Source organism: Xiphophorus hellerii, chromosome 21 (genome assembly GCF_003331165.1).
Source record: "Xiphophorus hellerii strain 12219 chromosome 21, Xiphophorus_hellerii-4.1, whole genome shotgun sequence".
Taxonomy (NCBI): domain Eukaryota; kingdom Metazoa; phylum Chordata; class Actinopteri; order Cyprinodontiformes; family Poeciliidae; genus Xiphophorus; species Xiphophorus hellerii.
In genome coordinates, this window is record NC_045692.1 from 7790522 (window position 1) to 7816517 (window position 25996).

At 39.5% G+C, this 25996-nt stretch overlaps 1 protein-coding gene across 3 annotated transcripts in view; it reads right to left on the minus strand.

The window, feature by feature from the left end:
- The window catches only part of vav3 (vav guanine nucleotide exchange factor 3), a 100267-nt gene that overhangs the window by 61508 nt on the left and 12763 nt on the right, over nt 1–25996 (minus strand). For all 3 annotated transcript variants that reach the window (XM_032551109.1, XM_032551108.1, XM_032551110.1), the window contains exon 2: nt 18410–18526. In XM_032551109.1, coding sequence (XP_032407000.1) covers nt 18410–18526 — 117 coding nt within the window. The remainder of the gene's footprint in view (nt 1–18409; nt 18527–25996) is intronic.

Consider the following 25996-nt stretch of genomic DNA (forward strand, 5'->3'; position numbering starts at 1 on the left):
CTCTTTTCTCAACCACTACAAGTAGCTTTGTAATTGAATTAAACAATTCCCATTAATTTAAATAAGAAAATGATTATACACCTTCGTGAGGTGTATAATCTCAAAACAAAACAGGTGATAAACTTGTGAAAAGTCAGGGGTATCCTGGCAACAACTGAGCTGATGACATCACATTCAACGAGCGGTCAATAGACAAAATGGAAAAAGGCTCGCAGCGAGAGGTTAAGTGTCTGCAGAGAAGGAGCGCTCAATCTTAGCAGCAGGCAGACAACAACCTGAACTAATGAGCAATGAAATCTCCACTCTTATGGTTCTAATGTGCAGTCTAACGCATTTAGTGGGGAAACCAGCCTTAGAAGAGGCTGGAGTCTGGGATTTGTTCTGGCAATCGTAGTGGCAGTATCAACAAGATATAAAAACTTTCATACCTTCAGCCTTCGAGAGCTGAAGTTTGACACCCTGCTCTAACAGAGCTACACTGTACTTTGCTCTATCCATTTTCCCATTAAGAGCACCTTTGGTTAGCTTGTGGCAAGCTCAATAACGGGTACCTGTTGTTCTTTAAACAATTGCTTTACTCTTGCCCCAATTCTGTAAAGCACAGAGCTATTTTTAGCTCTGTTTGCACAAACCCACTGCCTAGAAACTTTTTCAAATTGGCAAAAAGTTTCCCGTTTAGACAGGAAACGGTGTTTTATCAGCACCAAGAGTCAAATGCAGTTGTCATGCCAAGCCACTAGACAGCACTGCATGTTGTAGAACATGCAGGCCCTCAAGGACAGACTTTGGGCACCCCTGGTCTAAACTATTACCCAATTAAGTCTCTTGTCTTGTCCTTAGTGTTTTAAGGACAAGTCTTTTTTTTACATATATGAAGGCATTTTGTGGTGCAACTTCTTTTGTTTTTTTACAGTACGGTACTTACAGAGGTATCGGCTAGGCCAGTGGTTCCCAAAGTGTGGGGCGCGCCCCCTAGAGGGGGCGCATTGCCATTGCAGGGGGGGGCTCGGGAAGCGTTATGGATGAATAATAATAAAAAAACAGTTACACAAAGTGTTTCACTGTAAAGATGGTTTGTAGTTTGTGTTGTTGCAACCTGAAGTGTGAAATAAACTTCAGTGGAGCTTGAAAACAAAATATGTGTATAGGTTTTTGTCTGGTTGAACGATGTGTGTGCCCAGTTGATTCTTTTTTCTTTTTTGGGGAGATTTTATTGTAATCCATAGGGGGGCCAGAAGAAAATCTTTGGGAACCACTGGGCTAGGCATACAGCAAACATTTTATGTTCGGGAATCGAACGCCACGCAGCTGTGTCTTGAAAAACTACAAACACGACTTCTTATGGCATTTCACCTCCTTAATCGTTCTCTTACTGCCACTCGTCCTATTGAAGTTACTATATGCATCATGTGAAATTGTCTACACAGTATGCAATCATCAGTGGGATCATAATTACAAAAGACTGTAAATGATTCACAGTCAACAATCACGACCTTAACAGCTTCCTCATAGGAACTGAGGTAGTGATGGGTGTAATCAAGTTACTGGAAAGCCAAATAAGGCTGGCTCTACGGTGCTGACTACCACTCCCGAGGAGAAAACCTGCATGTTATACAAATGAAAGACTTATACATGCAATCAAACTGGCTAATAAAGTGGATTCTGAATTAAGGTCTCCAGTTCCTCAAATATAGAGGTTGAGTTTAAAATGAAGGATGGTGCTTTTTTTTATTATTTACAACCATTCTGGGTGTAAACAAAAGCTCGAGCATGGGCTATCCATCTTGCTACACCTTGCAGCACAATTCACTGTGGTGCTTTACATGTCAAGCATTTTACTGGCTCCTTCTGTCGTTGCTGGATTACAGTGCTGAGCAGAGCCATAAGAGGTGAGCCTTGAATGAGATGGTCCCAATAAATCCAGATCTCAGTGGAATAAGGAATACATGATCAAATGTCAAGGCAGAAAATGCCTGGAAGGGAAATAATTTTTAAAAAAATCCCATTTTCCAATCCAGTAAATAGAGGCAGTCTATCTAGTGTGCTGCTTTTGGATCCAACATTGACATCTTTATTGCCTGTTCTTCTCGTTCTGCTGGGCAGCGTGGACATTGGAGAACACGATAGGCTGGATGTACATCGAAAATACTACAAAACTAACCAGCCCAAATCCCAAAAGTCGAACCACAACAGAGACGCTCGCCCACTCTGTTAAATTCTGATGTAAGTTATGGTAATGCGAGAGGTCTTCATGATGTTGATAACGTGACACATCACACCGAGTGATGAAATCCCAATCTGGGTCTGAGTGTGCAGCAGAACAGCGAAAAGACAAAACAAGCAGCAATAAACTCCTCCGTAAAGCAGCAAACGTCTTTTTTTCCACTTTGGGATCTGAGCTGGTAAAAAATCTCTCGCCTCAAATAGCCAGCTTGTCAAATCCATAAAGGCATAAGTGGGTTAGCATCAATTAGCATACCCTGAGGACTCCCCATTGTAATCATGAGCACTTAAATACTCTCTGTTTCAATTCTGAAGGGTGGTTTCCACACATTAGTCATGCGTCAATGTGCAGTCGGAGTTGCTTCTCAGGGACCGACTTGTATAATTGAAAAACACAAAGTAAAATATGATTGCTTATTCAAAACAAAGTCTTGGATTAACTTAAAGATAAGATCATCACATTACGGTTTCTTAATTCCAATTAGATCGCCTTAATTTTGTATCTAGTCTTTATTTTAGTGACGTGAACCAGTTCTCATTTCCATGCAAAAGTAGTAACGCATCAAGACTTTTAATGGAATGTCGCTACCGACTTGAACATTCATCATCTTAGGCTTGATCCTTCATGTTCACATTCAGTTATGAACCCAATCCTACCTGTGCAGATACTCTGAATGTAATCTTTATTGGGGATAGTAATTTCCAAAGATTACGAGTGGTATTATAAGATACAGTTTTAAATTAAAACTACAAGAATCTCTTGACATCCTGGCACTATGAAAACAATTTCAGGATTTCAGTTTTGCGATACAGAAACTTGGAGTTATCGTGTTGCGATGATTATAAAATCATTTGAAACATAAAAAGGCTAGATGGTTTACCAGGATCCATGAAAAACTAATATTATTTCTAGATTATTGTTCTCATTTACATAACTCCTAAATGGTTTGTGTTTTGAGTGCTTGTGATGACCTTAGACATCAAACATAAACCCCTGTCCTCTGTCAGAGCGAAGAATGTCTTATTTTCGGCTTTATAAAAACAAATATCTCCGCCATACTGTTTAAAAAATAATATTATACACAGGGATCATTTCAGAAAGGCTTCCATCCACAACCCACATGAACGTTGTTTCAAACACGCCAAACCTGTAGGGGGCAGTGTAGCGCAAAGCAACAATCTGCTTTGCCAACCAGACTGCTTCAAAACAACCACGACTTCCTGTTGGGAATTAAACAAAGCGCTAGGACGCTTATTTGTATTGACAAATATATTGGTCGAACTACTTTTAAATAGCGTATCAGAATAATTATCAAAACACGAGGCGATGTTCATTGAGAATTGTGGTTATATTGGCGCATTATGTGTCGCAGACTGGACCCCAAGTCTGTGTTTTCCCCATGTATACACACAAACACAAAAATTTTAGTTTTCTCAAGTCTCCACCTTGGTCGGAGTTTTGTATAAATAATTAGTTTTAGTGATATTTAATAGAGTTTTCATGTGGATGACAGACCAAAACATATAAAAACATATTCCTTTTCCCAGACATCCAACTACATGCAGATTAGGCCTCATAGGTCTCTTTTAATCAGAATTTTATTTTTATGAAATATTTCTTAGCTGTATGATACGTACAAATGCTGTCAAAGTGCATCTTATGGCAAATCAGAAATTCTCCCACTGCCAACGTTAGAAGCAGCCTCCTAAATCTCCTCGTTTTGGCTCTTCCTCTTATTAGAATATTTAATAGTCACTTGTGGATAGTTCTCATTCACTAACTGCACACTCATAAATACTGTATTACCCCGATTCCCTTCAGAATGCTTCCCTCCCTCTTCCAGAGAAATTAGAAACCAAACTTTGGCTTTTCATGTAAGATGGATGACCAGGCTGACTCCATGTATTATTTCATTCATTGAATTAATTTTAGCTCCCCTTCCCCCTCCACACTGGTGTGCTATTTCAAAACTGCTTTTTCCTGGGCGTTATGTAACTCGAACGAGCCCCTTTATTCTGAGGTGAGCATAGATTTTTTTTGTGTGTGTGGAGGATAGAGATTAGCTTCTAAAACTGTCCCCCCCATTTTCAATAGCAGCGCAACCACCCACTCCACCTCCATCTTTAGAGAGCAACGCAAACCCCTCCCCACCCGCCTTGAGCATCTGGAAGAAACACTGTTGACTCGGATGTACGCACGGTACTCCACGCGGGCTCGGCAGGAGCCTTACATTACAGAAACAAAACTGAGGCAGATCAGAAGAGCATTTACGTCCCTGTGAAATCCCCAACGGGGACTTCACAGGGGCTCAGGGACTCCGGGCACCTCATCAAAAGATTTTCGAGAAAGTTTTGCCGAAAAAGCGTCAGACAGGAATTGGACTTGTTGAAAATAAAAACTCACTCGTTAGCCCTCCTCCTGATCAAAACAGCAGGTGCCTTAGGGAAACAGAGGGGGGAGGGAGAGAGAGAGGACTGAATACACACGCAGACACTTACGCACAGCTCCATCTGAGCGGCATGGTTGCCCATCCGGAAGAGAAAACTGACCACAGGCGATTCGCGATGTCGAAAGATTCACCTTACATAGTCGTCCATACGCGGGATCAAAGCGCTGTGGCTTAGCTCTGATGTTTAAACCACAGAGAGGAGCGCGGAGAACATTTCTGAGCACTGTTTGTACAGCAAATTTTGGTCTTTTTTTTTCATCTTGAGAAGACAAAATAAAAAGTTGTCCTTAGAGAGAGAGAGAGAGTTCTAGATTATAAGGTTTGTGAAGCATATTTATTTTTGCAACGAGATGTTGCAAGACTGATACTCTGCCTATTTTCTTAAACACCTTTAGGTTTTTATGAGGTTGACGTTTGTCAGAAATAAAAGCTCCACTAATCCATGATCACTGGTTTGTCTGGTAACTGAGGTAAGGTTATTCTCCAAACCAATAGCTTGCTGACTGCTTTCCATGGTACAAAACCACTGAACTAGTCATTAAAACTTCACACAAGTCCCGACCTTATTAAAAAATTCCTATTTTTATCAAACAAGATAATAAAGTATTCTATAAATAAACTGAATTGGATTTATTTTAATCTAATACAAGAGAAAATAAAGAAAATACAAGAAAATGCCGTACAGTATGCACTGGCTAGGCTCTGGTATTAAGCTACACAATGGTTACCATGGTCACAGCATCTACGCCTCTAAAAGTTGATTCAAAATTATCATTTTTGATCATTTTTAACCTTTAACTATCTTCCATACCTAGGATACACTGAGTTGGTGTTTTGCTTTTTAAATTAAACCATCTAAATCGTGCTACATAGTTTTACACTTTTACGAAGCAGCAAAAATGTTAGATTTCTATGGCCTGCCTGTGCCTGAATTTTACCGCAACAAATGAGAAAAAAAAAACTGTCTGAAGATGAAGTACTGAGAATGCAAGAAGCTGTATCAACAGAAGACGAATCCTGACAAACCAAAAAGGATCCAGCAACCTGTGTTGAACATTCCTGCAACAAATGTCAAAACACTTAGCACCAAATCTCCTTAACATTCGACAGGTCCGAGTTGTTTAGACTGCCATTTTAACAAACAACGATACATACGGTATGGCATCGGCATATAAATCTTTATGCTATATGAAAGTTGGATGGTTGGGTAAGGTTTCAATTTTATAAAACGTTTAAGTACAACTATTGTATTCCCCAACATGTAAGCCTCTCAACTTGCAGTGCTTAACATTCTTCAGTGGAACTACCAACTTAAGACTAAATTTAGGAACGTTTTGGATCGCTCCGCGATCGGAGTGACGTTCCGGACAAACAGTCACCATCGGAGCCAGAAGAAGGGAGGTCTTGGTCCCCCGCCAGAGGCGCTCTTCTCCCTCCTTCTGTTCTGCTTAGTCGGTACCAGACAGGAGAGAGGAGCCGCACAAAATGTGTTTGCACATGTCGTTCATGAGGTTACCCAGACCGGTAGCTGTGAGATGCGTGAGGGAAAGGAAAGAAGATGGAAAAAAGGAAAAAAGAAATGCCCAATCTGTTTTTACTTGTGATTTTTTTTCTTAATCTAGCAGTATTTACATTTCTGGCAAAGAAGCAATCCAGCACGTCAAGCGAACATCGGCGTTCACACACAAACGTTCCCTCTTTCAATCAGCACGGGTGAACGGGCATTGAATCCAGCAGCTCAGATAACTCACTGCCTTTTATCTAAATCAAACAGCATACACTTTGGCTCGCTATGAAAGTTTTGGTTGAACCAGGTCATTTTTTGAAACGGAGAGCAACTGTGTTTCCGTGCATCTACAAGGAGATGTGGGTCTTTGCCCATAGTTCCACATTGATACACTCACTGTTAAGGCTGGAGGGGGGGTAAAGCTCTCAGAAAGTAGGACAGTGAATATTGAGATGGTTTGTTCGAAGGCTTGCACATCAATCTTTCTGTTCTTTGATCTTAACGACGGTTGTTCGTAAAAGCTCTCCGGTTCACACTCACTAGTGCCATTTAAATTCACAGAATTTATCTGAGCCAAGTCACTCAAACCTTTCTATTTATATATCTAAAGGCTAATTGTTGATGGTTAACCACTTCCCGGATAAATACACTTCTCTGTAATAGTTGGAATGATATTAGGAAAACCTGTGACTGCAGTATTATAGTGCATAGATGTCAAATCCAGGCCAAATTTGGCCCTGCAGTGTAATTATATTTGGCTCACAAGATAATTCTGACTGTGGCTGGCCTGCTGCTAGACGGCACACATGCATCACTAATACTGAAAAATCTCCGAGTGCTCTGCAGGTGTGTTGGCACCTCAATCAGGACCCTCAAACCATCCTTCCTCTGTCGACATTCAAAGTCGACGTCATTATGCCAGGTATCTGGTCCAAGCCAGATACCAATGCTACATTTTTGCTGAATTAATTATTATTACTAGCCTTTGGGGGGGAAAAAAAGGCTAACACTGAAATTCGACCTGTAATGCGACAAACAGGGGACGGTGCATAATATTTATTTTTAAATGAGCAAACACCTGGTGGAAGTGTGCGTCTGCTGATGCCGAATTTCAACATCATGCGATCTACTTCTCAGGGCAATGCTGGTAAAAACGTTTTGTAAGGGTTAATATTTGTGACGATTTCCTGGAGGCGGAGTTTCAGAGAGAGCAGGAGTTTTTAAAGAGACAGGGGCGTTAAATTACAAAATCAAATTTCTTTTAAGTCATATTTGACATACACAGCATTTTTAGAACAACTGAAGTTAAATAGTTACTTCATTGTGCTATAAAATGGAAAATACATAATGCTGCCCCTTCAATATGTACGAATATGCACCTTATAAACCGACGTTGTACAATAGCAGGAGCTAGCATCTAGGTACAGCTCCTATGATTTGCAAATGCCAGCCATAACTTTGAGGCTATAGGGATTTCAGCTTCCCAAGCTGCATTTTCTTTCAAATATTTATTTATAGTGCAATAAAAAAAATCTCCAAAAGGATTTTTCAGGAATAACTTGGAGTGACTCGCCGAAAAATCTGCAAATAGAATACTGAATCGTAATGAGGCGGGAGTCCACTGCATTTCAATTAATTCCAGTTATCTGTCTTGAGACAGGGAAAAGTTTTTTAGCCATTTTATAGCCAGCTACTGTAGACAACAGGTCTGGAAGGGGAAACTTCATTACAGACACCCAAAAATAAAAAACACCAGTCATACTGGAGCGTTTGCTTGAATTTTATTAAAAATACCTTAAACCATGAGATTTTATATAAAAATTTTGGCCAGATTGAGAACTTCTGAAAACCTTGATAACAATCAGTGGCCCATTTGTGATTTGGTTGGTATGAAAAAGTTCCCACCTTTCTGTAGATGTGGTGTGTATTTTTTAATCTTTGATACTTTGTCTTTTAGCTTTTTATACTTGCTGCAAGTATAAAAGCAGCAAGTATTTGCTGGTCTTAAACTTTGACACGTTTACGCAATATGCTTCAACTTCCCGGTCCCCGTGACCAGTAACAGGAACAGAGAGGACGGCTTGGAAGTTCAATTGTTTTGGCCTTACATGCCCACAAAATATCTACACGGAACATAGATTTTATACACGAGGCCACAAAGCCTCGTGTATAAAACGTTTAAGATCCACTGGGAATAGAGTTTTTTTCTTACGACATGAATGCACCTTTTATTCTCCCGTTACACATTAAATAGTATTAGAATTTTCAGACAGTGAACAGCCGGTGTGATGTTGATGTGACTGTTTCCTCTTCCTGTTTCCTGCTGCTGAATCTGGAGGTGAGTCAGTTCCCACGAGACTCCCCTCTACACACACTAGCAACAGAAAACAGCACAAACACATGGAAAAACCTCTTATATCCATGATTTTGAAAAAGACATGAATGTTGCATTTTGAATGTTGCAAAATATACTGTCAGAAGAGGTTTTTTTTGTTTTTTTTACCTTTGTGTGAGAACTTTATGTAGGAAAATGGAGGTTATCTTTGTTTTTTCCAATTCCTACATGACTCCCTTCACACCGCTGCCTTTACACCAGTTAAGATCAGTTCATGCATTTATTTGAATGTTTATGAACTGTGAACACTGCAGAGACTTTGCAAGAACTGACTTCAGCTAAACCGTTTTGTTAAGTGTTCAGCTGGTACTGAACTACCAAAAACCAGGTCGTTAACCTGGTTTTTGATATAGTTCTTCCATAGGTTTTGAAAAAGAAAAATGCATTTCAGTACTGACGTTAGCAATGGCTGTTTGCAAACCAGTACAAGTCAACTGGTTCATTTTCTCAAGGAATAGAGAAAAAAAAAACATGGTTTTGGAACGGATGTTTTGTTCAACAGAACGCAAAATTTATAGATTAATAGATACATGTTTTAAAGTTATGTTTCTGTGTGTTAAACTTGTATGAAGAGAAAAAATAAATAACTAAGTGCTTTTTTCTGTATTTAGCAGACAATCATCAACAATCATTTTTGAAAAAAAAAACAAAAAAAAAACAGTTTGTGTTTATTGTAGAACATTAAAAAGTGGCCCGTATTTGGATTGACTGGAGAATTGGCCAAGCCCTGGATGTAGACAGATTACGCAATTTAGGAATAAAAACAACACTTTAAAAGGGTCAATTTTGTTTTTTAGTACATTTTTTTAATAGGATTGTACCATTATTTCAAAAAAAAAAAACGTTAAATCACTTTTGAGTTGTTTTGATGTTTAGAGAATCTAGTGTACCTGTTGTACCTTATTGCTGTTGAAAATGCCATTCAGTAACTTTAGTTTTTAAGTCAAAATTAGCTAAATTGCTAATGATAGCTACCTTTAATCTACTATACGGAAAACGCTTGAAACAGAAATAATCTGAATCTATTTCTTCCCTATTCTGAAATGACCTGAGTGATAAAACCATTTCTGTGACCAGCAACCTCAGAGCCAGGAGGCCCCGGTGCCCCCCGAGTGATTGTCGGCAAGCTGTGATTGTGCATGGTCAGTGCATTAATGCTAGTGTGTTTGCCTTCACACATGGGCAAACCTAAGTGCGTTTCCAGTGGGAGCAGCTGACACGTAGCCACTGGAAGCCCATGAATTATCCACAGAGCTTTCAGCACAGCGGCTTTGCAGCGAGTCCTGGCAAACGGTTTTGAGCCGAATTCAAAGCAAATTGGAGCCGAGGTTAAGTGAAGCGTCACAGACGAGTCAGACATAGACGCAAAATAAAGAGTTTCAAATGTATGACCATTGCTGTGCTCTTCTACAAGATAAAAAAAAACATATCTGACAACGAGCAGGCTGTCGAGACTCCGTATTAGAAACATCTGAAATAACATCACAAATCAAAGTTGTTCTACGACAACAAAGGCGCAGCATAGATTTAAAGCCGAGATGTTCACAAGCCATTTTTCACAAGTTCTAGTCCGTCTATATTCTCTCATTAAATCACCCAGTGGGCCCAATACACAGAATTGATGTCGGATAAAAATCCATATCCTGAAGCATAATTTAACACATGCACATTGAACAACTTTACTTATCAGAACAACCATTTCAACATGTTGAACAAATTAACAGTTGTGGATTAATTTAAAAATGAACAAGGTACAATGTTTACTGACCTAAAATATAAACAGCTGTTGCTGATCAAAGTTCAACTGTAAAATGACTCAAACAGGAAATGCTTATATTTTGAAGGATCGTCAGAGTCTCCTTAGTTGAGGATAAATCCTGTTAGTAACGATGCATACATTGTCGACACATTTTCTATATAGTGCAATGTAACAAATTAAGAATATGTTAGAAACTTAATTTAAGTCACAGGATTTGCACAAGATGTCAAAGGTAAATCTTTTTTTGTTATATTTTATTTTATTAGTTATTCGATACTCGGTTTTGTTTAACAAACATACTGGTTGTCTTTATTATGACGCTACAAAAAGGATTGAAATATTGTAATGTTTTATTAGCGACACAGTCCACAAATATCCTTGGCAAACAAATCAAACGCACCCTTTAACATAAGAATATATGACTCTCTGGGTCAAAGCTCCAGTGTGCTGTTTACTCAATGGCAGCACTAATTAAAAAAAAAAAGAGACTTACTGCTGTTAATTCTTTCTACTAGAAAACACTGTCAAAAGCCATCACAGGGTCCCGATACATGTTGAGGACGTTACCGTTAACATCTGTCATTTGAATAGGCTATAGCAAATCTGAGTTTTGTGACTTGACTCGTAAATCCAACACTTTAGTCCACATGAGTCAAACTCAAGGCCCGGGGGCCAAATGTGGCCCACCGTAGCTTTTTATGTGGCCCTCTAGACTCCAAATTGCATCAATAAGTCCCTCCAGTTTTTCACAATTCTTCAAAATTCACACAAAATCAACAACTCCACACACTTCTTCCGATTTTACTGCATTTTTTCCTCAAAATTGGTCAAAAACATTGGTTTTAATTGACTGCTGCCTCAGCCTTGCTTGATGTCAAGTAATAGCCCAATACGGCGATTAATAAAATGTCACATTTAGCCTCATACATTGGCGCAAAAAAAACGCAAAAAAATTCCTTACAAGTATTTCTAAATTAGCACCACAACATCTGTGATTTTGATTGCAAAAAAAGAAAAACAATCACAAAATCCTTGAGGGACTGGTTAGTGTGAAAAAATGTTATATATTATTTAATTTAAGGAACACTTATTGAATGCTGAAACAAATAGCTGTTTATTAGTATTTTAACAGCTTAATGGGTTTTATCAATAAATTCTGGCAGAACCGGCCCTTTAAGAACATTCAGATTTTTGATATGACCCACAATGAAAATGAGTTTGACACCCCTACCTCACTCATATGTGTGACTTCAGTCAATTCAGTCTCTACAATAGTACATTTTCATTTGTTCTCCCACATACTGTCTTTTCATTCATTTGTCCTTAATTGGAAAACACACTTTATTTTGCATGTATTTCTGCAACTAAAACCTAATTGAAAGTAGGAAATCCATCACCAACATCAGATGTTGTGTTTGGATAAAAAGCCATAAGTTCCAAAAAGTAACGCTTTATAAAACTCATTCTAAGTAAGACAGCTGTAGGCGGGTCACGGCTTCATAGGTCTGGCAATTTAATTGTAGGTTTAAGAGACAAGACACCTTCAAAATTAAATGGTGAAACCTCCCGCACCAACCTGTAAAGGTTCTTCTGCTAATCTACTCCGCTGCTGTAATGATGACCTACTTCTGTAAATAAAAGGCCAAGATCAACCAATATGAACACGTAATTCTGAATTCAGCTTTCTTAAAGGTTCCTTTAATGTCCAGAGTGCAAGACTGTTCCTGCAGTTCAGCTCTACGGTGTGAAGATAAACTCAGAGTATCCATTAGCAAATAGCAGACACATGATATCTGACCAAACAGATCTGCTGCAGAGAGCACAGCTGAAGGACAATGGAAAGAGACTCGGGGTGGGGGGAATAACAGGGTGGATAGGCAGGAGGTGAATCAGCCTTTGGTGGGTTTCCACTTAAATTTATCACAGTCGACTGAGGAAGAAGGCACCATCAATAACCTCTCTCACTTCTGCTTTCCTGTAAACACCATTTTCACCCCTTGCTTTGAAAAGGAAAGAAAAGAAAAATCCTCTTAACATTTGACGCTGCGCATCATATCTTGCTCTATCTAAATAAACTCCCACTTAACTATCCACGTGTGTTGATACAGATACGAATAAGTGAGTCTGCTGCCCCCTGCCAAAACAGCATGCCGCGCTAAATTCTTATCAGGAGACTGTTTACATTCTTCAAACATACGAGTCGAGAGGTTAAAGGAAGCTGCGGCGTTGTCTGGAACTACTCCTGTATCACCAAGGCAATAAAGATAATAAGATAATAACTGTCCATGTATGTCTAATTTATTTTGTAAATAAACAGGCAACAGCATTATTTTGTCAAAAGATGGTTGCAGAAATCAAAGCACTCCTTAAGCTCAAGTTGTTGGCTTCACCTTTACATCTGACAATGATGAGTCACTTTCCTTAAGAACAGGAAAACTGTCCGTCATATGACAGTGAGGATGGACAGCTCATGTCAGCACTTTGGTTCTATTTTAAAACAAGCTGGGCTTTGCAGGAAAAAGGGAATGGAGACACTTAGTTACTCACTGTCAGAAAATGTGACTGCAGTGGATTTTTCACTGGGTGTCACAACACATGGACGGACTTTACATTTCTGTTCCACAATTCGAGCTCATACACCAAGACACGATGAAGAAATGTTTACATTTTGCAATTTTAACGCCACCATGCTAATATTTAACTATATTTAAAAACACATTTGCCCAATGTCAATGTATTTTTGAGCCAAATTTCTTTTAAAGAATCTGAAAGTCAATATAGCGGTTTTAAAGCTGGTCGAAATCTAAGGTGGTCAATATATTTTAGTGTTTTTAAAGAGCATTGAATACACTTCCTGTTAGTGTTTTCATAAATAGCATAAGAATTATGCATTTTGTACAGCAGCAATAGAAGCCTATGACCTAGCGGCTAGCAGTTAGCTAGTCAGAGCATGCTGCAAACTAGGAGCTAGCAGTTGACTAGTCAGAACAAGCTACGAACTAGCGGCAAGCAGTTCGATAGTCAGAGCACAAGTAGTATTTTAAAAATGATGGAGGCTTCGACGTTGTTGCTTTTGTTAACAACATGTTTGCAATAAACAATGTGATGTCCTCCAATCATGTTTTGATTTTTCTTGCTTATTGTTTTGTAAGCTGAAAGTTTTTCCAAGAATTCTTTAGCTTGAAAAGGCTAAAGAAAAGCCAGAACTGATCATGATTGATCCTTAGCAAGCAGCCGCAGACAGTGTCATTTTGTAACTGAAAGAGTAGGATGTGACGCAAGCAAAAAGGCTTAAAGTACAAAACGGGAGAGAGGAACACTTTCCAGCACCATCCTCCTAACAGCGACGGTGTAGATGAGGAAACTTGGAGAGCAGATCACTTTTAATATGGGAACCAAATACTTTCACAGACTTAAGAAATGCATGATAATAATACCTTAATGTGGCTTTTCATTGGCTCTAAATAGTCTGCGCCACATGTATGATGTTCTCCCACACATCCTCTTTCTGCCAGGTGTGGATTAGCGTGGGTCTAAATCTGCATGGCCTCTGAAAGCCAATTCTCTCTTCTCCCTAAAGAACCCAGAACCCCTCAGGTACCTACAAAACAGATGTCCAAACCAGATGTTTTGCACTGAGGCAACAGTTCAGACCTGCTCAGTCTGTTTTGATGTTCTCCAAATGCAGAGTATTGCACCCACAGCTTCTCTCAGAAACACTCCAAGGCTGCTACATTTCCCTAGGGTTGACTTTTTTTTTGAGCCTAATTAATAATCACGCTTTTTTTAAATTTATTTCTGTTGCTCCGTTCTAACAACTAAATTGAAGAAGTCATAACTCTAAGATTAAACAGTCACAGTCACCACTGAAGCCAACAGAGCAGTTGTTTCCTCACATTGCATTTCCTTACACAGACTCTATCAAGACCATAAAACAAACACTAAAACAAACAGGGGCTGCTTATGTTTTATTCAAGAGCAGTCCGGCAGCTATTTTTAAAACAAAAAGCCGAGGAAAAGGCGCTGAATGGCAGTAGGAGTGACGGTGAATGGCAGCTTTGCCCATTCCCCTCCTCTCCTCTCTCCATTAGCCTGTGCAGAACCAGCCGAGCGAGCGTTGCCAACAAGCAGGCACTATGATTTCGGTATGTTTCATTCACTTTGGGCAACGTGTTGACTTCAAATCATCAAAGTGCTCAGCAGCCGCCGAGTGAAATTGCCGTTCAGTACAAAACTCAAAATTGATCGTTCAGAGTATAATGGCTCAGAGACGCTGAAAACCACATCGTTGAAAAAGAAATCACTCTCACATGATTTATTAAGAAGTGACATACAATTGTGTGGTGTGCATTTGTATTCATCCACCCTGAGTCAATAGTTTGTAGAGCTAAATGTCACCACAGACTGAACGTATTTTAGGTTTTTAACAGGCACTTCAAGGAACTGAAATGTTCAAGTATCTCCAAAGATTTTCAACTGTATTTAGGTCAGAATTTTGAGTTGTACACTTAATATTCTCCGTGTCATCTTATGTGGACGGCCATGTCTCGATGATGCTCTGCGAGATGTTTTGAAAGCATTTATTTCACGTTTCACAGCTATGTGCTAGCTTTCCTCAGCCTGCCACGTTAACAATTCAGAAAAACACAATTGAGTTGGTAGCTGTTCCATGACAAACTGTGAAAAGTGAAGTACTTTATGACAATTGTATCGGTTTTACGTAGAACTGAACAGAAGAGGTGGAGGAGAAAACCTCATCTCCCCGTGCTGAGTGGCTAGCTTGATAGCGTACTCAAAAGACTTAAGCTAAAGAAAAGGTTTCAAAATAAACTTACTTACTCATTAAATGCAGCTTTTATTTATTGAGCTAAATAAGCACACTATTTCCACAGAACGTTTCTGAAGGTAGTTTCACTCACTAAAAACCTCAATCTATTGTTTTTCCGGCTAGGCTAAGCTAGCAGGCTTTCATTTTTCTGTTCAAATTAAGCATTGAAACACATGAGACGAGCCGGTACCTTCTCGAAAACAAAGCACCAGACTTGGGCAGGAATGCCAATGGAAAAACATAGAAAGACTAAAACATTACAAAGAGCAAAAAACTGTAAAGCAATGAAAAGCAACTTTCTGTTTGTTCTTTTCCCCAAGAGCAAGGATAAAGATCCGTATTTGCATATTCTCACTCAGCAACACAGCAAACGCAGAAAGAAACTTGCCAGAGGTCCAGAAATGTTTTAATTATAAATGACTGAATTAAGAAAAAAGACGCCTTTAATTCTCTCAGCTGCCTATTCAGCCGTGTGCGCCAATGGAGATAAAAAAAAAAAAAAGTGCTGCTGTCTGTGTCTAGAGCCTTTCTCATTTCACATCTTTATTCCTTCCAGAATTGTATTTTTTTTAACCATCTACTCATTTTACATTATTAACGAGTGATAAAAAATAGCGCTTCCTTAATTACACCAACCAAAGGTTTAGTGTTAGATATTGGCTAATTTGTCATCTTACATTTTTAGCTAACGTGTGAGTCTTCCACACTGACAAAACCTGGTTCTGCTCAGCATGTTCCAACCGAAAAGCTGAAAAGTTGAAAAGCAGACACGGTTTCACAATGTTGGCCAACGAGTGCTGTTGCCGACAACGAAACGGTGCAGCTCTTTCACAGGCCTGCTTTACACAAGCTGCTGTCTTTCATAAACCTTTCGCTGGAACAGTGTTGCCACCTGACTTGCACATTTGCCCTAAAAAAGGGGAAGTTCAGTGACACAAGAGTAACTAACGCATACGCAAGTCATGCAGCCGCTTTAGCTAAATTTGTTTCTTTTAACAGGAGAAATAAATTGATATAGGCAAAATCACTTTGCTCAGGTGGCACTTGCTTAACTTATCCAATATAGGCTGCATATGAAGTAGCAAGCCTAGTCCTTTGATTCGCAAGTCAAACATGGATGCTGGTTAGTGGGGATAAACATGAGGAAGGAAAGGGGGATTTTTGTGACACATGAAGTCCTGTCACGTCTTTGAGTGTGAATTTTTATAAGTGCAGGGAACATAGAGCGAGATAAAGTAAATTTTTTATAAGGTCTTTGCTCTGATATTTGAGTTACATCAATTCTCTAGCAGTGCAGCTAAATCTTTGCCTTTCTGTGCTTCACAAATAGATTGAAGGTTTTGTAAATATCAATTCTCTCTTCAGTACAGAATTAGCAGGTTCAGTTTAGGCCACTAAACATAGTTTAGATTTTGAACAAGAGGCACACAACTGTAGTCCATTAGCAGTGCGCTGCTGACAATGAGCTCCGAACTAAATGTTGGTGGCTAAGGGTAAGCTAATGGTTAGCCAGTCACGATATTGCAACGTTTTTGTTTATTTCTACCAAAACCAGTAACCAAAATGCTTCCACGTGAACATATAAGGAGCTTATTGAAAGCTTTTGTAGCTGAATGTCGTCTGTCATGCTGACGGCATCTTTATTCGTCACGTTCAACATCCAAACGGACAAGAACTACTTCCTGTCTTCCTTCAAACTATAGTCTCAAACACAGACACAAGAAATCTGTGTTTGATGAAAAATAACACTACAAAACGAACCCAAAGTTCTTTAGTCCTTCTGAATGCCATCCTATTTAACATGTACATAGATATTTAAAGCTATAGAAAGCTGTTGTGTCCGACCATCCGCATCGGAGAAGCCTGTAGCATGGTATCGTCAGCTAAAGGCTGCTATTTCTAATTAAACCTCTGGGGAACTTCTTGTGGCCAGCATCAGGGCTGTCGGAGAGCCACAGACACTTTCTCAGCCCTGCAAATCAAGGATAAGAGCCTTTTACAAGTAATGAACCAGAGGCCCCACTTTTTAAACCCTTGTAAAGCCAGCAGGCTGGGGCATTTTCACTTTAATGAGAGGAAGCGATTGAACTGCTGGGTCACACTGTTGCTTTTTCAGTTTTCGGATTAGAGCTCAGGTGTGGGAAGAACGCTGCAACACGGCCTCGGCCAGTGTCTACCGGTAGAAGTAGGAAACGCCGAATGCCACAATTGAATAGCTATGATATTGTATCGTACTGGTGTTTGCTAAACAAGCATATAAGGTGGTGCTGGGCGATGTGGCTTAAAAATAAAATCAGACTCTTTTTTTTCATATGAGACACCATTTCCGACTTTAATTGACTTTCTCTCTCCCTTTCTTTTCTAAAAAAGAAATTACAAATGACAGAAAATATTGAGAAAGTGGCTTTCTTCCCTTCATGGAGTTGTACGATGGAGTTTTAGGGACAGATTGCAAGAATTTGTCTTTGATAATGAGGATATTGTCACAACATAAGCAGAATAAAAATGAAATTTTACCAGTAGAATGTCTTAGAATTACAAGAAAAAGTTGTTTTGATGAGGAGAAAAAGCTTGAATAATATTTTTTTTTGTTATTTTTCATGTTGGTGTTTTCATAAAATTATTCCTTAGTTCTCCAAATATTATGACTTTATTCTGCTAGACTCTTTTGTATTATTTTGACTTTATTCTCTTTTTGCTATGACTATACTCCTGTAGCATCATGACTTTATTTCTGTTTTCTAAAACAAGAAACTCAGCCTGACCCTTATATTTATTTCATTGTAATGTCGAGTTGACCTGAACTGAAAGCCCAGATAAATAGAAGCTGTTAAAAACTCTTGTCAAACAAGATGGTGGGATCTGGGCTTGCTGACATCACTCTGAACTATGAAAACCTCAGGAGTGCATTGGTGGAAAAACAAAGTCCAGATTTTCCAAAAATCAAAATTTTGATTAACTGATCAAATTAATTTATCGCCCAGACCTAATGGACGGCACGTTTTTACACATCAACACTTTCACTGTAAATTCAAATCTGAAATTACACGGTGAAAAGAGAGCTCTTTTACCTATTAGTAATGCTAAAGCTGCTTTTCTGCTTCCACACACACATAGAGGCTCGCTTGTCTTATGCAGCGCATCTTTGGGGACAGCTGGCGTGCACGGCGGGGAAGGAGGCCGCCTTCATTTACCAAAAACCAAGCCAAAATGTCACCGTATGACTGCCGGCAAGTGCCTCCCTTACCTTGCCAAAGTTCCTGACATCAAAAAGGTCAAAGGCGTCGAACAGTTCGCTCTTCTTCATTCCGAATGAGTCGCTGCACGCCAACAGGAACGTCCGGATATTCTTCAGGCACAGGAACTGCATTTGGAGGACGAAAAAGAAAAAAAAGAAACAAAAAACGATTAATTGTTGTGTGGCTCCCAATCAACAAAGGAGCTGCGCGGCATTAATAAATTATCTAGACCATTATTATTCTATTATATCTCACTTTCTTCTCTAAGGGGTGTTCACATGTGGTGGAGCTGCTCTGCTAGTTTTGCCTGTGAGCTTCAGTGTGACTGTCTAATTAGACAATGTAAAAAGACGGTGCCTCTGAAAGCTCTTGGGTTAAGTGTTTATAGCCAACATGAGAGCATTTTGTTTTATTAGAAAAATAAAACAAAACGTCATATGAAGGCACTGGAGTGGTGTGGTACTATAAGAAAAGTCTAAATACATTCAAATGATTGACGCATAACCCCAATTTCAAGTTTTAAAGCATAAAACAATGGATGCAAATGAGCTTGATCTGTGTCTGTCATTAGAAATATTTCTATTGGTTTTAGAAAAGAAGTGTGAAGTTTACAACTGTGTAATGGACCAATTGTTTAGCAGCTGACAGTTTTTAGACTGACTTGCTGATCTGCCGTTCAAACAGTTTAATGTAAATGAAGTAATAAGGTGAATTTTTAGATTAGCTCTGGTGTTTGGATTGTTCTGACTATGTGCAGTTTCAAAGGCATTGCTAAAAATAACACAAAAAATTACAGTAGCATCTTTTTCACAATAAGTATCTCCCCACCGCACTATGCCACTGTATAGGCGGTCAATGTGAAATGCCAAAAACGTTAGGTTCTCGAAATTCTCCTCAGTAAAAAAGCTTGTGAAAAAAATCTGTTCTTGCAAATACTAGAAATACAAACACGTCTGACACTGATTGCAAAAGGTGAAAATGAGATAAGTCTGTAAAAGAAATCCAATATTTCCTCTTTTCAATCAGATCGGAGGCCTTGCAAGGATATTAGTGTTCAGTTTCGTTATAACGTAGTCAGATATTTGAGAGGAGGAGACTGTAAATGTTTTATAATCAAACACAAAAGGACAGAATCAACTGAGCTGATTCGTTTACAAAGCTTTTATTGCTTTGAGCTAAAAGCAATAAAAACAATGCTGTGCTTACACGTGCTAAGCTGTTAACACCTAAATAATATCTACCTCTAACATAAAGAGGGTAACTCAGCAAAGATGCTTCCCGGTGCCGCTTGGCAACCTAAAACTTTGACTCTAAACGCGGCTGAGAGCTGGCCACGTTAAACCAGAAGCATCAGCACTAAAGCCAAGCACACACAATGGCCTAAACCCACGATCTCTGAGCTAATTCACATTCTTTAGAGCTGCAGCCAGGGTTAACAGGAATGTAGCAACAGTGTGCAGTTGGCCAACACGCCGCGTGTCTGCGACTTCCCGTAAAATAAAAGGCCAGAAGTGCGCCTCTGCTGATGGACTGGTCTGAGGGGAGTCGTGTTTTTTTGCTCCACTTCGCTGCCTCTGCTGGATCGCCTTTGACGGATGACTTCATCTTTGGGTGTAACCAACCAACAATGTGTTTGTGGCGTTTTCCCCTCTGCTTGACGTCTCTGCTTTTGCTGCAGCCGTTTTAGACTGCGCCCTAATAAAACAGAGTATTGTGGGGAGCAAAGAGAGAGGATGTCGCTGTAAAGCCTTACAGCTTATCAGCTGCGGTTCGATGGCTATGGCTCTGTGGGGAGCAGTTCATTTTCCTGGCTCTCCACTGTACCTAGAACACATCTGAATAATAGAAAGGACTTACAATTTTGGCCACATCGTGCTGTTTTAATGCAGATATTAGTTCCATTTAATATCTTATTAAAAGTGGAAGCAGTTTGGCTCCAAATTAGGTGCTTCAAAATGTGATTAGGGACTACTTTCAGAGTCCGAGGGGTTTTTAGGGAGTCGTAGTAGAGGAATTATCCCCCCACCTCCTAAGCAGCTCCATTTTTTTCTGTTCCTGCGCCATCACAACAATCTTTAGAGATCTAAGCCCGTATCGACTTTTTTTTGGACATAATTTCTCTCACTGGGAACTCTCCAATTAGCTTCCTTCTGATGACAGTTCCTCGGGATTGTTCGTTAGCAAGAAAAAAAGAGAGAGAAAAAAAAGGTCTTCCAGGAAATAGATTTCATTGGCAATTTCCTGTTTCTCAAGCGAGAGCTCACGCTGAGGTGTCCATATTTAGAGAACTGATTAGGTTTGACTGTTTAGCAGGAAAATAAGTCAGCAAGTGTCAAATCAGGAAGCAGCCACGCCTATTTTATTATACACTGGAGCAGAATTTTTATTTTTATTTTTTTTTACTTTGGGGGTAGAGTGGTTAACGTTTTCATGATAAATGTAAAATACCTCCCAAAAACAATTGAATTGCACTTTAGCAGACAGATAGGACCCCCCCCCCCCCCGAGGCACCAGATAAGCGTGAATAAGCAAACAAAAAGTCAAGCGGATATTATTGAATGTTTACACTTGTAAACATCACTTGCTTTTATCAGACAAGCACATCTTGTCTGCCCGGAGCCTCCGGAGTGTCCCAAAGGACGCCGGTGTATTATCTGAGGGAAGCAGCTTCTCGGAGCGCAACAAATATGAAAGACAGCGTGTCATCTGCACCGAGCCAAAGACTGAAGAATGGGGGTGGAGGGGGGGATCACATTAAAAAGGGATGTTGCAGCGTGAGGCAAACCTCTAACTGTTTCACATGCAGCTTGTCTTTGACGTGAGGGACTCTCTGGGGCTCACCAGCTGAACGGCCGAGTGGGTAGTGTGGACGTGCGAAGGCACTATTGGCACGAACCAAATCTGTCGGAAGTAGAATCTAATGTTGAAGAGATTTCTTGATTTTACTTTTCTTTCCTTTTCTTGGATAAACATCAAAATTCTGACGGAAGCTGGAACATTCACATACACAGCTGAAACCAGAATTTTATACCGAGTAAAAAGACACATGGGCTTTTATTTTCTCACCATCTAAAGTTAAATCAGACCAGGCATCTCCTGTTTTATGTAAGTGAAGATGACCAAACTTATTTCGTCTTGCAAAATGCCACAATAATCAGAGAGAGAATATGTCAGACATTGTTTATCCTTTTCCAAGATCTGACGTCTTGCAGATCATTTTCTATGAAACTGGTTGACAGCGGGCACTTTTGCAAAAACAAAAGAACAATAAATAACAGTAATAGACATTATTCCAAAAGAAAATAATAATAATAATAGTAATAATAATATGGTGGAGGTGAGATTTAAGATTAAGATTTCCCCTCGAATAGCTAGAATCTGAAAATGTTAAACACCCTCTCAAAAAATGTGTGTGTTAGTACGCACAGTGGAAACCATCTTGGCACTAAGCTAACGTGTACAGTATGTCCAGCAGCATTGCATCTAAGTATTTCAGCTTCCCAAGCTGCATTTTCTTTTGAGTATTTTAGAAAAAAGATGGCTAAAAACGAGAATCTTCCAACGCTACGTCCATTAGGAAATACTGAACGGCAAATAGGCGGTGGTGCACGGGAATTTCTTTATGCTAGTGCTACTTTTAGCAATAGTATTAATAATGTTTGAAATGTTTGTATAAATACTTTGTATCTATGGTATTTTTACTCAAGGGCATCACACCATGAGAATATCATAGCATTCCATGCTTATTAACATAAGACCAATAACTGAGTTACTAATATGAGAACTATAGAAACCTGACAAGGATTTTAGTGAAGTCATGGAGGCAAAACAATGGGGAACTTTTCCAATTTAGAAACGAACGCCTTTAACCCTGTGCTACACAATATGAGACTGATTGTTTTTTGGGGGTTTTTCAGGTCTCAAGCTCTTTATGCAAAACCATCCCGTCAAGCAATGTTTGGAGACCTCAAAACAACCTTAACCACAATTATTGGCCGGTGATCCGAGAAAAGCCATCGGAACAGAAACCGCACCCCATCCGATGCGAACGCAGCCAACGGTGTGAACGGACCCGTTTTTGGCTTCAGCCTTCTTCGTGCACAAGGAGGAACTGAAGATTTTGGATTTTATTTAGATAATAGCGTTAACGTCCCAGCTGGAGTCTGCAGAACCCATACTGAGATGTACCCAATGAAAAGGTAGGGAGCGTTAATGAAAGAACAAACGTGTGCAGGAACCCCCCCCCAAAAAAAATCTCACCTGCAGCACATTTCATTTTCAAACCCAACCACGGGCGATAAGAGAACAGTCCTGTAAGGGGAGCTATCTCGTCTCTTGCGTTGGATACGAGGCCGTGCTCTGTTTCTGCAATATCCATAATAAGCATCCCAGTTTCTGCTTAAGTATTCTTTGACACAAGTCAAAGCTCCATAGCAACAAGCTGGGAGCTTTTTATGGCCCCTGTGTGTGTTGCAGGGCATAATGAAATCATGTCCTCTGGCGGATGTGCGCTCGTGAAAAACAGCAAAGGCAGTTTGGCCATCTCACCGCTCGAATCTCGTTGAGAATTAATTAATGAGCATGAATGGATGCGAGGGGATTTAAAAGCTTGAAACCTAAATTTGATTTGCCGAGGCTTTCAGTCTCACTACAGATCCCGGTGACGTTGCGAGCCAGCTGCGATACAAAAGTTGGATGTTTACGTTCTGCTCTTAAACGCCACGAGCGAACACCGCTCATGATGGAGCTTTTTTTTTTTATAAATATATATAATGACATATCGCAGGCCGGTCACATCCATGTCATGTAGGAGCTTTTGTCGGCCGTGTAACCAGGAAACGGGAGGTGGAGGGTGAGAGAGGTTCAGCTGACGCCGACGAAAACGCTACCCGCTGCCCTCTCCCCTCTCGCTGAAGACACTCGTCATCTCACTTATCTTAATAGAATAATGTCAACATGAAGCATCAGTCAGCAGCTTTTTCACTCCAAAAATATACTGTGGCAACTGATTTCACGCATCATTCTGAGGAAAAACCCACAGACTTGAGGCACTGCAGCAGCAGCAGCACATGACTGGAAAGCAGTCAACAGCTGCTTGTTTGAGTCACTTTTTCCATTCATTCACAACTGCTTGTGTGCACAGTTCCTGACACCTTTCTTTTTTTCTTCTTTCTTTCTTTCTTTTTTTTTTGTGGCTTATCACAATTCCTGTAAGTGGCCATTTTTCTGAAGAGTTTCATGCTCTGGTTATCGGCCGCTTTAGGAATAGAAAATAATTGGCTCCCAAAGGCGATCTGTGTACGGTTAAGCTCAAAATTATTCATACCGTTGGGAGGATTTACAGTTTTAGTTGTTATAACTCAACCCAGGCGTTTGTGTGCGGGAGGAAGCGAAATTTCTCAAAAGATAATAAAACGGGGATAATTTCTATCTAGATGTGCATGTTTGCTTAAATTTGCAATGTCAAAAATGATTTATGTGCTTTTTTTGGAAATGGTTGAAAAAATATTTACTGGCAGTATATCCTCTTGCATAGCCTGAGCCACTGTTTACAACACAAAAACTAGGTTGGGTTACAAAGGTATATCATAGGTAAAGATCCAATGTAAACTACATTTTTTTTTAATTGTTTAAATTTTTTTTTCTTTACTGAAATAAATTTCCTAAGATCCTCGGCAGAAGTGAAATGTGCATTCACTGAACATGTTTTGTAGCCATATTCCTTTATAAAAATGAATAATATTAATATTAAGGAAATTAGGAACTTTCCAGAAACTCAGAGGGGAACAAAACACTGGTCACCATCAGATAAAAAATAAATAAATAAAACTCTCTATTGCTTTGTAATAATGAATTTTAAGTTTATTAGTTGACTATCAACACAACAGTCCTACGTCCTTTCTTGCTTCGAAATAAGAGTCTCAAACTCTTACCAAGCTTCCACCCGTTACCTTCATATTTTAATTATCTCTCTGGGCAAAGTCACATGCTGCCAGTGGCTAAATAGTGATTTACAGGACAGAAATGTCCATGGTTGGAAATGCTGTGGTGTTTTACTTCTAGAAGATCTCAACACTTAGTCAAGACAGCACAGTGAGCAATGTTACATGATAAAAGCAAAGCAGCCATTGTTTTGTACAAAGCTTTTCTAGCCACAGGCTAATTCCTCGTTTGGTTATTTTGTGTTATTTAGCTAAAGTGAGAGACTGTCCTGCAGTGCCTACAGCTCTGTACAATGATGAGCCAGTGAATAGCAAATTAGATCTGACAGCTGACCTAAATTGATAATTAATAAGATATTATCGATTTGTTTGTCGTAATAGCGTGTCTACAGCTGGCCAGTGTTATCAGCAATGCTGAATCCTCTAATCAGCTAACAGGGCGCATCCTCAGTCAGTTGTAGTCAACAAAGTACTTTATAATATGATTTAACGTTGCTTGTTCTTGTATGGGTTAGGTATGATGTCCTCCTAAATTTCCAAAAGCAAGTGTTATTATGAGAGATACATTCATCAAATGCACAGATAGCAAAAAAATGTTCTCTCATCAGCTCTGATTTTTTATTTTTTTTCAAACTTACAAAATGCATCATAACTGCAAACTCACACTATTTTCCATCAAACCTAACTTGATGCACTTCTGTTAACTTTAATAAAAAAATTGGGGCATAGCTTAGCAACAAACGCTAAAGTGAAACTCAGAATTTCTTACTTTTCTGTTAGATTCACGCCTATTTTATCAGGAAACTGCAGCACATCTTCTTTCTTTAATGGAATTTAGTCCAAAGGGGGGAAAAAAACTGGAATTGATTAAAACTGGAATTGTCATGTCCAACCTAAAATAAATCCAGAAGCAGATATCAACCAGAAAAAGATTTTTGTCTATGCCTAAACGATTTAATTTACATATGGTTAATAATTCCCACACTGACACTTAAGAGAGCATTCGGAGGAAGGAGTGAGGATGACAGCTTAGGTCCTGTTAGCATTTTTTGCTTTGGATTCTCCATCAACACTTTCTGTCCCTTAAGATGAAGGGCAAAAACACACACTTGCTCCCTTTCCTCCATGTTCATTTCATGTTCTGACACTAAGGCAAAAAGGAAAAAAAAAAAATCCTGTACCTCCCCCATAACACTAATAAGTGTCCCGGGAGCCATTTTCCCATTAAATCTTGACTTTAACCTCAGTGACCCCCTATATACACAAACCTTACTCCCTCCCCCCTCTATCTAAAGGGTTTGCATTAGTATTACTGTCTGAGATGTGAATTCTCCCGACGATGGCAACACAGGTCAAGCTGATTGGCTGAACAGTGGGTTAGTACGTGGCTCAAAAGAAGGATTAGAGGAAATTAGTGTGGAGGGAAAGTGGGTAATTGAATATCACTGAAACCAACTCTAAGATCAGCACTAAACGGCATGTACATCACGTCAAGAGAGAGAAAGCCAGAATTGTGAGCAAACACCGAGCAAACTCCCCCTCCTCCCCCCTTCGGTTCTCTTGGAAAATTGTGTTAAAGGAGTGTGAATGATGTTTTTGTGCTAAATGACAAAGAGGGGTCAAGTGCCGACTGACCTCTATAAGTGCATTTTG